Source organism: Dendroctonus ponderosae, unplaced genomic scaffold (genome assembly GCF_020466585.1).
Source record: "Dendroctonus ponderosae isolate FM_Combo_2020 unplaced genomic scaffold, Dpon_F_20191213v2 Dpon_F_20191213_8, whole genome shotgun sequence".
Classification (NCBI taxonomy): domain Eukaryota; kingdom Metazoa; phylum Arthropoda; class Insecta; order Coleoptera; family Curculionidae; genus Dendroctonus; species Dendroctonus ponderosae.
In genome coordinates, this window is record NW_026019016.1 from 1,831,124 (window position 1) to 1,844,613 (window position 13,490).

The following is a 13,490-nucleotide window of genomic DNA, read 5'->3' on the forward strand; positions in this document are numbered from 1 at the left end:
TTTTGAATTTTGATTTTGAAAATAACTAGTTAAGCATTTATGTGCCTGTATAAAAATATATTTAAAAAGTAGAAACCATAATAATACTATAAATAATACTTGACTAAAGTTTTTGAACATTTCAGATATTTTGTTCGGAAATCGTTTAATACGACTTAGTTTTGCATAAATACCTACATCTATAAACTGAAACAACACAACACTTTTAACGGCAGCCTAATTTGAACATAGTTAGGCAATGTTTGATGGATCCCAAGCGTATTTCTCAGGGCTAAACGAGCTCAGAATGTCCATATCTTCAGCGGGAATTGTAAAATTCAAATCTATATTTTCGATTACATGGCTCTCGGACCTGGCTTTTGGAATGATGGCTATGTTTTGTTGAAGAGCCCACTTTAGCAGAACCTGTAAATTGAGTCACATATATTATCGTCATTTCTTTAATGATTCTTCGCCGATTACCTGTGCCGGTGTTCGTTTCAGTTTCTCCGCTATTACCTTTACTTTGGGATCTTTAATTAAATTAAGATTTCCCGTTCCACCTAACGATGAATATGCTTGCAGCAAAATGTTTTCTTGACGACAGAAATCCAGAAGACTTTGTGGATGGTAATGTGGATGCCATTCGACCTATTGGAGAACAGATTCAGATATCGAAATGTTTCAAAGACGGCTCATTGTACCTGATTAACAGCAGGCTTAACACCGTGATCATTCGCAAGCAGCTCTTTTAAATGTCTAACCAGATAGTTTGAGACGCCGATGTTTCTAGCTAGACCATCTTTTACCCCTTTCGTCATTTGTTTCCAGCTTTCATCTCTCAATCTGAGAAAATGTTTTTCGATTTGCAAAACCACGCTCACGCGTAAATGGAAGGTAAAACCTACCTAGAGTTATTGGGATTTGCAGATTCCATTTTGCTACCTGGCCAATGAATTAAGTATAAATCAACATAATCGCAATCGAGCTTCTTAATCGATTCCTTCAGGGAATCATATGCTATTTCTCCTTGATCATCAGGAGCTGGAAGAAATGACTGAATATTAATTTGCCTGTAAATGTATCAAAGCTGCTTTCTTACACAATTTCGTAGTAATCCAGATATCTTGCCTAGTCAAATTGTACTTTGGCAGTAACTCTTTTAGGGCTTTGCCAATATCCTCCTCATTTCTGTAAACTTTGGCTGTGTCTATAAAAGCAATTAATTAATGAAGCCCAATCGCTTTGGCCTACCGCAAAGCAATCATAGTAAATACCTATCAGACGATATCCTGCAGCTAGAGCATAATCCAGTACATCACGAATCAGTTCTGTGCCCCTAATTTGATATGTTCCAACTGGAAATTAATTTTAACATAAATTGTGAACAAATGAAGAAAACTACGAATTTAATTAAAATTTAGAAAACGTTCAAAATCCACTTGAACATAACGCTGCCTTCATGTTTTCCGCCCCGTAAAGAACGCTCATTTGTACATCATTCTAAAGAGAAATAAATGGCCTTTTTAGAAAGTGAACCATGGATGGGGAAATGTTGGCAGTTGTCTCAAAAAATGCTTGAATTCATTCATAATTCATTAAGATTTGCGTGGTTTTTTTTGGGGTTGCAAAATCCACTTGAACATGACGCTGCTTTTTTCGAAGTTTCTCAAGAACCATTCGAGCCACAGAAGTCGTTTTGGCATCGTTGGATAGAGAATTGAAAAGTCGATTCGGTCGTAACAACGTGAGTGAGGAAATTCGAGTAGTTTTGACACAGAAAGCTAAATTTGAATATCAGACACTTAGGTGCAAGATTATGCCAAAATTTCATGTTTTTCGTCCCGTTTTCGCTCATATCTCGGAGACAAAATGAGCAAGAACGCTCATTTGTACATCATTCTAGACTGAAATGAATGGCCTTTTTAGAAAGTGAACCATGGATGGGGAATTGTTGGCAGTTTTATCAAAAAATGCTTGAATTCAAGAAGTTTTAGATTTGCGTAATTTTTTTTTGAGTTGCAAAATCCACTTGAACGTGACGCTGCTTTTTTCGAGGTTTCTCAAGAACCATTTGAGCCACATAATTCGTTTTGGCATCGTTGGATAGATAATTGAATGGGGGGGGAGGGTGATGACCCCCATGACCCCCCCTGGATCCTCCCTTGACATGAAAACGTGATTTAAAAATGTTGTGTACTTGCTAGGGGGAAACCCGAAGGAGCTAGCAACTTTTTTCAGATGACTTTTTAAGCGGATCGGTATATTTTTACTATAAAATCCGAGTCAGTATTTGACTGAAAATGAAAAAGTAAAGGTAAATCCTGAATTCTGTATTTTTTGTTTTCTGCGATTCACATAATTTTAATTTGCCATCAAGTGTGGTGACTAGTTGCTAGCATACATATCCCGTAAAAATAATATGAATAATAAAATACTTATTTTTTTTGAACACTTGTAAAAAATATTTCGAATTTCGTTAATTTTAGCCCAGATGTAGCTTAATATTTTTTCATTTAGAATTAAGCGCTGAAACTGATTTAATCAAACAAATAAAAAACATTATTTGCAAAATATACACGTTTAAAATTGTAAATGACTGTATTGTTTTTAAATAGAAATATTCCTTCATTCATTCAAGTGACTAAAAGAACTGTTCACGCTCCACTCTGACAATAGACACTACTGGTAGAGCCTACATCCAGATTGGGGTTAGCTTTGTTAAATACGAATTAATTTCGACTCAAATAATACATTATGATACTTACAACCCACTAACGGCATCAGATCACCACTTGCTAGTTTAAAATTCATGTTTTTCGCTAAAATTTCGTCGCCCATTATTCCACTTCCGAACGCCACGAACGTCAAAAAGACAAATAAAAAAGACTTGGTGGACATTATTCCGGTCGTTGGCTTTTTAGCGCGAATGAAAATACTTCTACTTTGCAGCCGGCTTGTTGGCTGAAGAAAATACCAATGCTGTTGATCCGATTGAATATTCTTTTATATGCTGGCTGTTTTCAAAGCAGAAGGCTTTCAAGGCTAAACTGTAGTTCCTCAGTTTAAAATCGTCGCTATTAACCATTCATAATTTACATAATAAACCAGTTTGCGTGATTGTTAGATAAAGAAAATTCAATTGTCGGTCAAGCGAAGAATTGATGTTTACCTTTTGTGAAGATCACGAGGAAATTTGCGGGTAACATGGGCGGGCAGCAGTGTTTTATTTTAATTAATATTCTTTAAATTTGTTTTTCTGGTCTCCATCTCTCTTATTACCTCAGTTTTTTGTTTGTTGTTGAACACGTTTTATTAATATACACCCTGAAATTGTGTTTGAAAACGGTTGAAACGGTTTGAAAACGAGCAAAGTCTCCTCTATCGAAAGGCACAAAAACCCGCCTATTTCAGCTAATCTGGATTTTGATTAATCATTTTTTCAAAAACATTTTATGGATTAACTTTTTAAATTTTTTTGCGAAACATCAGGGCTAAAAGTCGCGATTCAAGCACTAATAGCAAAAGCCTGCAAATATCATAAAACATCAAATGGAGTAAAATGAACAATTTGCAGGCGCACCACTGATATTCGTCTTTATTATTTGCATAAAATTAGTTACGTGTGCTGTTTTTGCAAGTAGGAATACGTATTTATATTATTATATGTAAATAAATATTCGCGCTAGTTAACGGTAACATGGCACACAAGCAAAATATCTTCTAGGCGTTCGTTCATTAGTGGTAAGGTTTTTATGTACAAGAAGTCGTTTTATTAGAATAAACGCGAGCTGAAATCAGCAAACCGTTTTTACTTGAAAATGTTTAAGTTTCATGAAATTATTTACTTATGACACCTCTGCAGTGGGCGCCACTCAAAGTGAAAACTTCTTTAAGTAATAAATAATAAACTTTGTTAACTCACCCGTTTGAATTATAAGCTCGAAAATGCAATAAACTGGCGAAATCCGCAAATCTACTAATAAAACTTATTAATATCTTACCGTTGCTTTGTCTTCAAATTCCTGCAAGTCATCAAAATCTCCAGATGAATATGAATGATGAACTCCAAAATGTCCAGACACTTTCAAATCCGCACTTTTAGGTTCGATTTCTTTACTCAACATGACGGTGTTGACTGACAGCAAACGTCACAGTGTTTTCAATAAAGAAAAAACATTGCGTTTCTTTGCTAAAATCGCCCTACGATGAGAAAAATGTCGCAAAATGGAAAGGAGAAACTAATTTTGCTGAAAATCACCAATTTTCCCCCCAAAATTGAAAAATTTCTCACACTTTACGAAGTTTCCACTGACCGAACCACGCACTGTGTTCCCAATCTGCCATTAAGCAACAGACTCGTTGTCGGAACAAAATGACATTAAAATCTACATTTTTTTGACAGCCAATCACTCAACAACAGTCAAAGTGAATTGCACATAAATTTATAATTAAATTTTTAGATAAAATTCCTTATCAGGTGGGCTTTTTAAGGGCGTGCAGTATATAAAACATACATGTCCATTGAAGAACCGATGGCAACTTGGGGTAAAACTGAGTAAGTACAAAATGAAAAAAAAAACACTTAAAAAATAGTTTGTTTATTACCACTGTGGTAAATACTTAAATATATTTACATCCACCCAGTTAATCTTTAGAAATTGAACAATGAATCGTAAAAAATCACAACACTACCTGACGAAATTTATAAATAAGAGCGTATCTATTGTAAACCGTTTTACAATCATCTCATGTTCACGCACAAAACACACATTATTATTATTATTATTTCAACAGAGACAAAATATTCCAAAAATCACAGTTTTACAACTCGTGACTTATTGGCAATTGCCACTAAAATTTCACGCAAGTAAAGATATTCGCCTGCAACTTTTTACTTGCTGCCCAGTTCCCAAATTGCGCCGAAATGTGAATGAATATCAATGGATCTAATCGGAAAAATGAGCGTATAATGTACAAAATGAAAAAGTCAATTGTATCTGATTTTGATTATGAACATTGAAGGTGTTCAGCATTTCAGTCGTCTGGTATTATTCCGATCCAGCGAGGCGTTTTCCCTTGCGTTGTTTTGGGCTTTGTGTCTTTGAAGGTCGTGGGGACTTTTGCAATTTGTCTGTAACAAACGTTCACTATTGCAGGCACTTTATTGTCCTAGATTAAAGCAAATGTTGCTTGATGACTTACTCAGACTAGCCAAAGTTTGGGCTGGCAACCAATCGTAATCGACATTGTTGGGGTTGTTGGTGCCAGTTTCAACAGGGGTGGCTTTTTTGGCCGGCCTCTTCTTACCCACAGATAGAAGAGTTTGCTGACCGATCACCAATAGTAGAACAACACTGGCAGCGAGGAAGACATAGAGGAAGAAAGTTTCGCCATCGAAACCTAATTCGCACCTATTGTTAGTTTTCCACATCAAAGTCTCCCTCTCAAACGACTTACCTTCATCTAACTCTATAATTTGCACGGTTTCATTAAACACAGCCTCCTGAAATCCGTTGCCAGCGGCATCATGGTAAGCCAAGTTAATATGCAAGCCAAACGGCCTGCCAGCAAAACCTACAGAGGGCACGAACGTGTATTGGAATGTGCTTTCTTCGCTGGGTTTGACTATTGAATTGTAACCGACAGCTGAGAAGTTCTGCAATCAAAACCGTTGATTTAGTAAAAGAAATGGACAACTATGTAGCAGCCCAACAGACCTGGATGTAATAGTTGAAATCCATAGGATATCTGAATGAAGCCTCGATATATTCAACGACAAAGTCCTGCAGGCCTTTGTTGCGGAAGCCCACTAAAAATTCAACCGGAGCTCCACCTACGAGCTCTGGAAAGAAGAAATAATGCTTTAGATGGCGGAAAAACAACTGATTGAAGATTGACGACTTACCTAATTGCGAAGCTCCAAACGTGCTCGGTTTGGTGAACAATAATACCGTGTCTGCATCCGAGGAAGCTTTCGAAAGAGACTCGTCCTCCTCTTCTTCAGGTTCAGTAGCAGTAAGATCGCCGTCTTCAACTTCCCCTTCAACGTCCGCCTCCTCTTCATCGATGGGATCTTCTTCAGCAAATGCAACCATTTTCCCTAAATACATACTCAATAGTAACAAATATGTGAGGAATTGCCTAATTGAAAAATGAGCACTATATTCAATATCCATATGTTTCATGAATATTGTTACGCTTGGATAACAAAAGGGGGTCAAGAAAATTTGTCAAATCTACATGAAAACATGAAACGGGAATTGGGGATCAATTAGATTTGAAGGACTCTGAAGGGTACAATTTTTATTTAATAAATAGTACGGGAAAGGCGGTATGCTGGACGGATGGGGATTTGTGCAAAGATTTAAGACCGCAGATAACCTCAACATATGTTTGCTGCAATTGCAGCAAATGCCCATTTCCATGCAGAGCGCTTGTAATTTGGGAAGACTTGTTGATAATTAAGGCCTGTTTCTCACAAGAATACCTGCCACGTAGTTTGGAAATGAGGGTAGATGGTTCTTTAAAAAGTTGAAAGTATGTGCCACTTACCGCTATCAACCATAAAAATCACGGCCGGTAACACTAACAGGGAGAATAAGAAGAAATATTTCATCTTGACTCTGGGTCCTTTTCACGGCAAATAACAAGCAAAAGTACGAGAAGAAGTGAACTAAATAAGATACCCGAAATTTTTGCTTAACCTTTTGACGGGTAAGTGACAGTTTTCCAGCCACTCGTTTCGACGTGGAAGCAAAAGACACATGGAACGCCCACTTGTGATGACGATTACAAACGGTAGCATTTACAGCGCGAAAGGATTGCCGTAATTTGCGTTTTGTATCCAATGAAAGGAAATTTGGTAAAAGTGATATTTTTTAATTTTATTTGATTAGATTGCAATTTTTCGTATTATTTTAAAAATATTTTCTCAGGTTGTACATTACATATAAACCGACATTGACCGTCCCCGTAATGCACCCGTTCTTCGAGCGATCGTAAAGTTGAAAACTGTTTAGTTATTTTCCATTTTTTATGAGATTTTAACATCAATTTCACAGCTTACTTTTTGTGATTGTAATATGATAAATTATTACAAGTATGCAGCTAATGTTCAATTTTTATTTATCGACAATAAAAATACCTAAATATAGAAAATTACTGGGTATTTACCCAGATCACATAGTGTAGTGTAAATATAAAATATACCTACATATTATTATTTTATATTATTTCTATATTTTCTTGGGCGTGGTTGCAAGAATCACGTACTAACCTTTTTTTGTACTCTCTGTACTGTCAACTGTTTCGCTTCTAACTTCTACCGAGTTCGATAATCTTTTCGCCTCGTTTTTACTTGTTCCCTTCACCAGGTTTCATTTATAAATTAGTCAAACCCGTTGAAAACAAACCGAAATTATGGCCAAATTCGATTTAACGTCGAAGATAGGACAGTACTTAGACCGGCACTTAGTGTTTCCACTTCTGGAGTTCTTGTCTGCTAAAGAGGTGAGGCACACATTCTTGGCAGGTTAGGAGTCCCTCAAACATACTTTAACTATGCAGTTAAAAGCATGTTTTCCGCTAGCGTTTTACTGTTATTAAAGAGTTAGATACCAAATTAATTGGCCTTCTCGGGTTGCAATTCAATCCTCGATTTGAAGGTGAAACTGAAAAGTTGTGTTGTGTTGTGTACATTGTTAAACATTCTGTACTTGTACAACTTACTTTTGTTCTATTCAACAAACAATATGAATTCGTTGCTCTAACAAGTCGAGAAGAATTGGAGGTGTCAACATTTAGTTTTAATTAAACTCTCAAAATAATTGTATACATAAATACGTTTTTCCCTTCAGAATTATGATGAAACGGAAGTTCTGAAAGCCAAATTGGATATTTTGAGTAAGACAAACATGATAGATTATGCGATTGACATCAGGAAGCAGTTGTACCCGAGAGATGAGGTTCCTGAAGACCTGAAGCAAAGAAGACAGCATGTAGTTGCTCAGCTGCAAGAACTGCAGCAGGTAGTCGAGCCTATTTTGCAAATTATGGCAAACGAAGACATCATGAAAAATATGGAGAATTTGCGGGATTCCAAAACTTTGATTGCTTATCTGGAGAAGGAAGTTCGGGTGAGTCAATTTTCCTTTATTTAGGTACGATATGCTGAGTTGAGAAGGTGCTAAAAAGTGCATTTTATTCAAAAGGATCATTTTCATACAGTAAAAGTAAAAAAATAAACTTGCGTTTATCCAAACGGTGCGGGTCCAGAGCGATCCCTCACTTCCAAAATGTTCTCCAATGTCAAGGGAAATTTTAAGGGAAAGAGCGCGATTTTTATATAGGTAGTAGAACTTACGCTACAGTTAATTTTAAAGCGAGTGCTGGGTGGCTTAATGAATTTAAAAATCGATATCAGATCAGATAAAGTTTTTATTATTTTCCTTTCAGTTTGATATGGACATGATCAATTCCCTACACGCTCTTGCAAAATATCGTTACGAATGTGGTAACTATTCAGTTTCCACCTCTTACCTTTACTTTTGCATGCTGGTGCTGCCTCCAAGCGACAAAAATTATTTGAGCGCTCTTTGGGGAAAATTTGCTTCCGAAATCCTGGTTCAGAACTGGGACTCTGCTTTGGAGGACTTAAACAAACTGAGAGAGCACATTGATAATAGCCCCCATCAGTATGGAGGTAAGAGTAGTTTCGACTTTTAAAACGATTTGTGATATAAATTGATAAAACCAGAACTAACTATGCGTGTTTTTTTCTTAGGAAGCATGCTGAATTTACTGCAGCAAAGAACATGGCTTATTCATTGGTCATTGTTTGTATTTTTCAATCATGCGATGGGCAGAGAACTTATCATTGAAATGTTCTTATACCGTCCTCATTACTTGAATGCTATTCAAACTATGTGCCCTCATATTTTGAGATATTTGGCTACGGCGGTGATCATCAATAGAGGCAGAAGGTGAGTTTTAAATATTTTTTTCTAGTAGAGTGACGTTCTATGATATCCTGAGAAAACCCGGGAAACGTTTCTGAATGTAGCCTTTTCAGTCAAAAATATTATTGAGTTCTAGGTCGGCACTGAAAGATTTAGTTAAAGTCATTCAGCAAGAAAGTTACACCTATCGGGATCCCATAACTGAATTTTTGGAACATCTGTATGTAAACTTTGACTTCGACGGTGCAAGGCAAAAGCTACGAGACTGCGAAACTGGTAAGTGTGTGTCACTATCATCTTTTATCTTTACATATTCTAAAGATAAAAAGTAGTTGATCTGTGACTGGCCAAACCTCTAATTATGATCTTTTAATTTACACGATTTTTGGGTTTGGCGTCCAAAAAGTTTTTGGTCGATTTTCTACGATTGTTCGCGCGAAAACATGAAGATTTCAGATTCCATGTATGCTTGAAATGTGCGTAATTGATTGTATTTCTTTGGACACTGGTTGAATTAGCATATTTCGAGTGTAAAATTGATTTCGACGCAGTGAATCCTCGTGAATTGAGTTGGCTGCATGCAGCGTACTATACGGCAATCCAAGAACTTTAATCGTGTATTCTTTGGCCAACTCTTGCAATAAAATATCCAATTTCTTTACGGTCTTCTGCGAAGTTTACTTAACTTAATATTTTGTTTATCGTATGCGCTTTTAGTGCTTTTCAACGATTTCTTCCTGATCTCTTGCCTCGATGAATTCGTTGAAAACGCAAGGTTGATGATCTTCGAGACTTTCTGTCGCATTCATCAATGTATCAGCATTGGAATGTTGGCTGAAAAGTTGAACATGAATCCGGACGAAGCTGAATGCTGGATTGTAAATCTGATCAGAAATGCGAGGTCAGTGTTGCACCGAGTTATGTTAAGCCCGTAGGTTTTAACGTTGTGTATATTTTTGAACAGATTGGATGCAAAAATTGATTCAAAATTAGGCCATGTTGTTATGGGAGCGCAACCCATGAGTCCATACCAGCAGCTAATTGAGAAAATCGATTCTTTATCAGTGAGGTCGGAAACACTGTCTGCTTTGATTGATAGAAAACTGAAAGCAAAAACTGATGTAAGTTATAAAACCGTCGCATTTGCATTTCAGTGTTAATAAATCTATTTTTTTGCAGCTTCGTTGGGGACCTCAGGAATTCTGATAAGGCTAAACGGTTGATTAAATATAATTTTATATTTAATTGATATAATAAAGGTTTTCTAATTCTGTCGTTGCTTCATTTAGTTGACAGTCGTGTGCTTGTACTTAACTTCTGTCGTACTCTCAGAATTTATAGGAACACTAAAACTGAAAACACCCGATCGATCGATACTAAAATTTCATAATTTACAGTTGAATGCTCCCCGAAAATGAGTTGTTCTGGTAATGAGCTAACGCGAAATATTCTGTCGGGATCGAATTGAAAATCCGCCAAGTGCAAAGTTTTCAATGGTACACCCTGTAGATGATCTACGGTAGTTGAATTAATTTCCTTTCACACGTGAGCGGATTTTAAATAATGATTTCTGGTAAAACATAATTTGTTAAATTTATGTTACCAGTAGCTTTTAGCCGGGTTTCGCGAATTATACACCGTTTTTTATTGGGTGATTTAAGTGCCACAAAACCTTTCCGTGGCTTGCAAAGTTTACGAAATTAGTGAATTTTACGTTTCACCAACTTGTGTGAGCGAACAGGAACATTTTTTTCTTGTAGATGTTGCACAAACATTTCAGGTTTTGTCGTTGTAACTCTATTTAATTTGGGTTGTAATAAAATTATTACACTGCAACATCTTTCAGGTGTTTTTCGTACTTGTTGAGCGTTTGGCAAAATTATCCGCTGCTTTCGACTTTCCAAATGGGCCATAATTTAGTGGCCGCTAAAGTCCTGCACATAAAAAACATCGAAACTTTCAGAGGACAACGTTATTTTTATTGCGGTGTTTGCGAAATTAAGTCATCTTTTCAGCGATGATTCGTTTTTACGATTACATCGATGTCAGAAAGTCCAATATTCGGCGAGTATTCTGTGCAAAACCCCCAATTTGCTGTTAAAATGGCTTTAAAATATTCGGCCTAGTTTTGGCTTCAACCGCCAATAGCTTCACAAAACGAGTGGAAATTTAAATGATTGATATACAAACACATACATTCATGTGAATAAAAACTAAATTCGTAAAAACAAGCAACCATTTGAGCAAAAAATAGAATTAGGATAAGCTAGCGTAAATTAAGGGTTGAGCGCAAATAATGAAATTGAAACCGAAAATCCGACGTTAAGACTAAAATTAGGTGAAAATCTGAAATAACATTCTCGGGGGATATATTTTTAATTAACGGAAAGCCTATTCGATTCAATCCATGTAACCGAATAATCCTATAAGAGTTTTTCCTGTCGTCACACACACTTGTGTGGGTAATTTGATAAATGTGTTTGTTGCCCTTACCGGTCTTTATTTGATATAAGATTGAAAGGTCTAGGCCGCTGTAATTGATGAGGGCGAAAAAATATACAGTGGCCGACCCTTTAAGTGAATATGTTGGTTGTGCCTATTTTCTCTGATACAAAACTATTTCTGTACGTTAATGTAAAAACGCGTCAAACAAGGGGTGAATGTGAATTCTCTTGTTTGCGTAAGCAGTAACACCGCCTGAAAACGCATTGAAAATAATACGAATTTGTTATTAAAGTTTATAAGGGTTGCCTTATTTTAGTACCGGCAAATCTGCAGGTCAAAACACTTCACTTTGGTGGCTAAATTATTGTTTGGGCCACTGTGTACCCGCACTTAAAAACGAATTTGTTTGCCGATAATTAAAGAAACATTATAAGTAGATAAACATTTCAAAAATGGAGAAACAAAATCTAAAGCATATTAGGAAATCTGGGTAAAACATTTTTGTGCCTCAGTGTGTCCAAGTTATCAAAAAACATTAACTGTACTATAAAACTATGAAGCTCCTTTTGCTTGCAAATAAACTGGTCCAAAACTCACTTGCTTCATAATAATATTATGAAACTGATATAAAAGGGAACAAAAAACAAAGAAGTAGTAAAAACACGTTTTGGTTCGCCTATAGTACGACGTCCGCGTTTTCAATGATTTTGGCAGTTTTATATCAATTGGCGAATCGTGCTTTTAACCCTTAGGCACGATTTATAAGGTCCCGTAAGTATCGGAAAAGCTTGAAAAAACGAAGTAAAAGAAAATGTAAACAGTAACTGTTATCTCCAATTCGCCTCCCATAAATCTTCTGTTCAAGGGTTTTTTTGTCTATAAATATATTTCGAGAAGCTGCCTGAATAGAAATTGTAAACAATATATTTTTTACGTTCATTGAAAGTAACACTAATTCGAAGTTATAAGTAGTAAAAGATGCCTGTTTAGGTGCTTGGGTTTATCTCGGCCAATAGATAGCGACCAGCCAAAGTTTTAAATGTGTTTTGTACATAGTTTCACGTTTATAGTATCTTTAATTTCATTTTTTTGTGATTAGTATGAGATGCAATTATATTTCTATGTATCAAAATATTTTTGCAAATGCAAAATGCAAAGCCGAAAATATTCTTCTGTGCCAAATCCATAAAATGCAAGGGAGATGTTGTTGATCTAATTCTACGGGTCAGTAGTACAATGTACGAATTATATGTCAAACTGGAAAAGGGAAAATAAAGCGCAAAATGAGAATAAATACCGCTTTTAGATGATTTAAGGCTTTTGTGCAGCGGCCGTTATGAATAATGTGAAATGTATGATGCTCCGGTTTCATGTCCGATTTCAACAAGGAAAAATGGCTTCTATCGGATTACGCCGCAAAGGAAATTTGTTATTTTTGGAGCAAACAAATTAGTTTTTTGCTGGACACCTCATTTAAGCATTATTAAATTTGCTTTTCCTTTTATTGAGTTTTTGTCCAGGTTTATTGAACTATACGAGGTTTTGCATTTCGTTGGCGTTTTGTGTTATGTTTCCGCTGGCTTCTGAACTTAATTAATTTTTATTCTCAACATGAAGAAGGTTGTTTTGAATGTGACTGATGAATTTGGTTTCAATCGGCGCAAGAAGGTTTTGAGATTTTTAAAACTCCACTTGGAGTTTTTTGAACCGCAGTCCGGATTTTAAAATTTGTTGTTTCCGAAATAGAAGAGTTAAAGGTGCGATTTTTTTCCTTCAAATGAAGAAGGGTGTTTTAAATGTTACTGGCGAGTTTGATTTTAAGCAGAGCAAAAAAAGATTTTTGAGAATTTTTTAAACTCCACGTGGAGATTCTTCAAGCGCAATCTAGACCTCGAAAATTTTTCGTGTCCAAACTAAACGAGATACAAAAGTGATTTTCTTCCTCAATATGAAAAAGGGTGTTTTGAATGTGATTGGTAAGTTTGGCTTCAATCGGTGCTAGAAGAAGTTTTTGCCAATTTTCCAAGCTCCTCGTGGAGATCTTGAATCGCACTCCGGATTTCAAAAATTTGTCGTTTCTAAACTAAAAGAACGAAAAGCTGCGAT

At 36.0% G+C, this 13,490-nt stretch overlaps 3 protein-coding genes across 4 annotated transcripts; 1 reads left to right on the forward strand and 2 right to left on the reverse strand.

Moving 5' to 3' along the window:
• Positions 1–29: 29 nt before the first annotated feature.
• Positions 30–3,009, reverse strand: LOC109544768 (glyoxal reductase). Its single transcript, XM_019915100.2, has 7 exons — positions 2,748–3,009; positions 1,257–1,337; positions 1,082–1,189; positions 888–1,023; positions 684–825; positions 463–630; positions 30–405 (listed from the first exon to the last, which is right to left on the reverse strand). Exons 1-7 carry the CDS (start codon positions 2,878–2,880, stop codon positions 232–234), a joined length of 942 nt encoding a protein of 313 aa, XP_019770659.1. The 5' UTR covers positions 2,881–3,009; the 3' UTR covers positions 30–231.
• A 1,505-nt stretch (positions 3,010–4,514) lies between these two features.
• On the forward strand, positions 4,515–10,210 carry LOC109544894 (eukaryotic translation initiation factor 3 subunit E). 2 transcript variants are annotated; one of them, XM_048669363.1, is made up of 8 exons: positions 4,515–4,537; positions 7,839–8,117; positions 8,437–8,683; positions 8,765–8,963; positions 9,076–9,215; positions 9,657–9,840; positions 9,904–10,060; positions 10,119–10,210. In XM_048669363.1, the coding sequence occupies exons 2-8, from the start codon at positions 7,896–7,898 to the stop codon at positions 10,143–10,145; spliced, it is 1,176 nt and encodes a 391-aa protein (XP_048525320.1). In that variant the 5' UTR covers positions 4,515–4,537; positions 7,839–7,895; the 3' UTR covers positions 10,146–10,210. The 2 variants fall into 2 exon arrangements, with proteins under 2 accessions (XP_048525320.1, XP_019770872.1); XM_019915313.1 differs by lacking the exon at positions 4,515–4,537 and adding an exon at positions 7,262–7,491.
• Positions 4,565–6,748, reverse strand: LOC109544882 (translocon-associated protein subunit alpha). The gene is made up of 6 exons (XM_019915295.2): positions 6,535–6,748; positions 5,888–6,082; positions 5,700–5,824; positions 5,440–5,638; positions 5,185–5,382; positions 4,565–5,113 (listed from the first exon to the last, which is right to left on the reverse strand). The coding sequence occupies exons 1-6, from the start codon at positions 6,596–6,598 to the stop codon at positions 5,031–5,033; spliced, it is 864 nt and encodes a 287-aa protein (XP_019770854.2). The 5' UTR covers positions 6,599–6,748; the 3' UTR covers positions 4,565–5,030.
• Positions 10,211–13,490: the final 3,280 nt, after the last annotated feature.

Excerpts from the sequence above, each read along its gene's own strand:
- LOC109544768 (XM_019915100.2), bottom strand. The coding sequence starts at position 2,880 with ATGTCCACCAAGTCTTTTTTATTTGTCTTTTTGACGTTCGTGGCGTTC. Across the intron at positions 1,338-2,747 it reads TCTGATGCCGTTAGTGGGTT|TTGGAACATATCAAATTAGG; the intron begins GTAAGTATCATA and ends ATTAATTTCCAG. Across the intron at positions 826-887 it reads GCAAATCCCAATAACTCTAG|ATTGAGAGATGAAAGCTGGA; the intron begins GTAGGTTTTACC and ends ACATTTTCTCAG.
- LOC109544882 (XM_019915295.2), bottom strand. The coding sequence starts at position 6,598 with ATGAAATATTTCTTCTTATTCTCCCTGTTAGTGTTACCGGCCGTGATT. Across the intron at positions 6,083-6,534 it reads GATTTTTATGGTTGATAGCG|GGAAAATGGTTGCATTTGCT; the intron begins GTAAGTGGCACA and ends GTATGTATTTAG. Across the intron at positions 5,825-5,887 it reads GTTTGGAGCTTCGCAATTAG|AGCTCGTAGGTGGAGCTCCG; the intron begins GTAAGTCGTCAA and ends TCTTCTTTCCAG.
- LOC109544894 (XM_019915313.1), top strand. The coding sequence starts at position 7,402 with ATGGCCAAATTCGATTTAACGTCGAAGATAGGACAGTACTTAGACCGG. Across the intron at positions 9,841-9,903 it reads AATCTGATCAGAAATGCGAG|ATTGGATGCAAAAATTGATT; the intron begins GTCAGTGTTGCA and ends ATTTTTGAACAG. Across the intron at positions 10,061-10,118 it reads AACTGAAAGCAAAAACTGAT|CTTCGTTGGGGACCTCAGGA; the intron begins GTAAGTTATAAA and ends ATTTTTTTGCAG.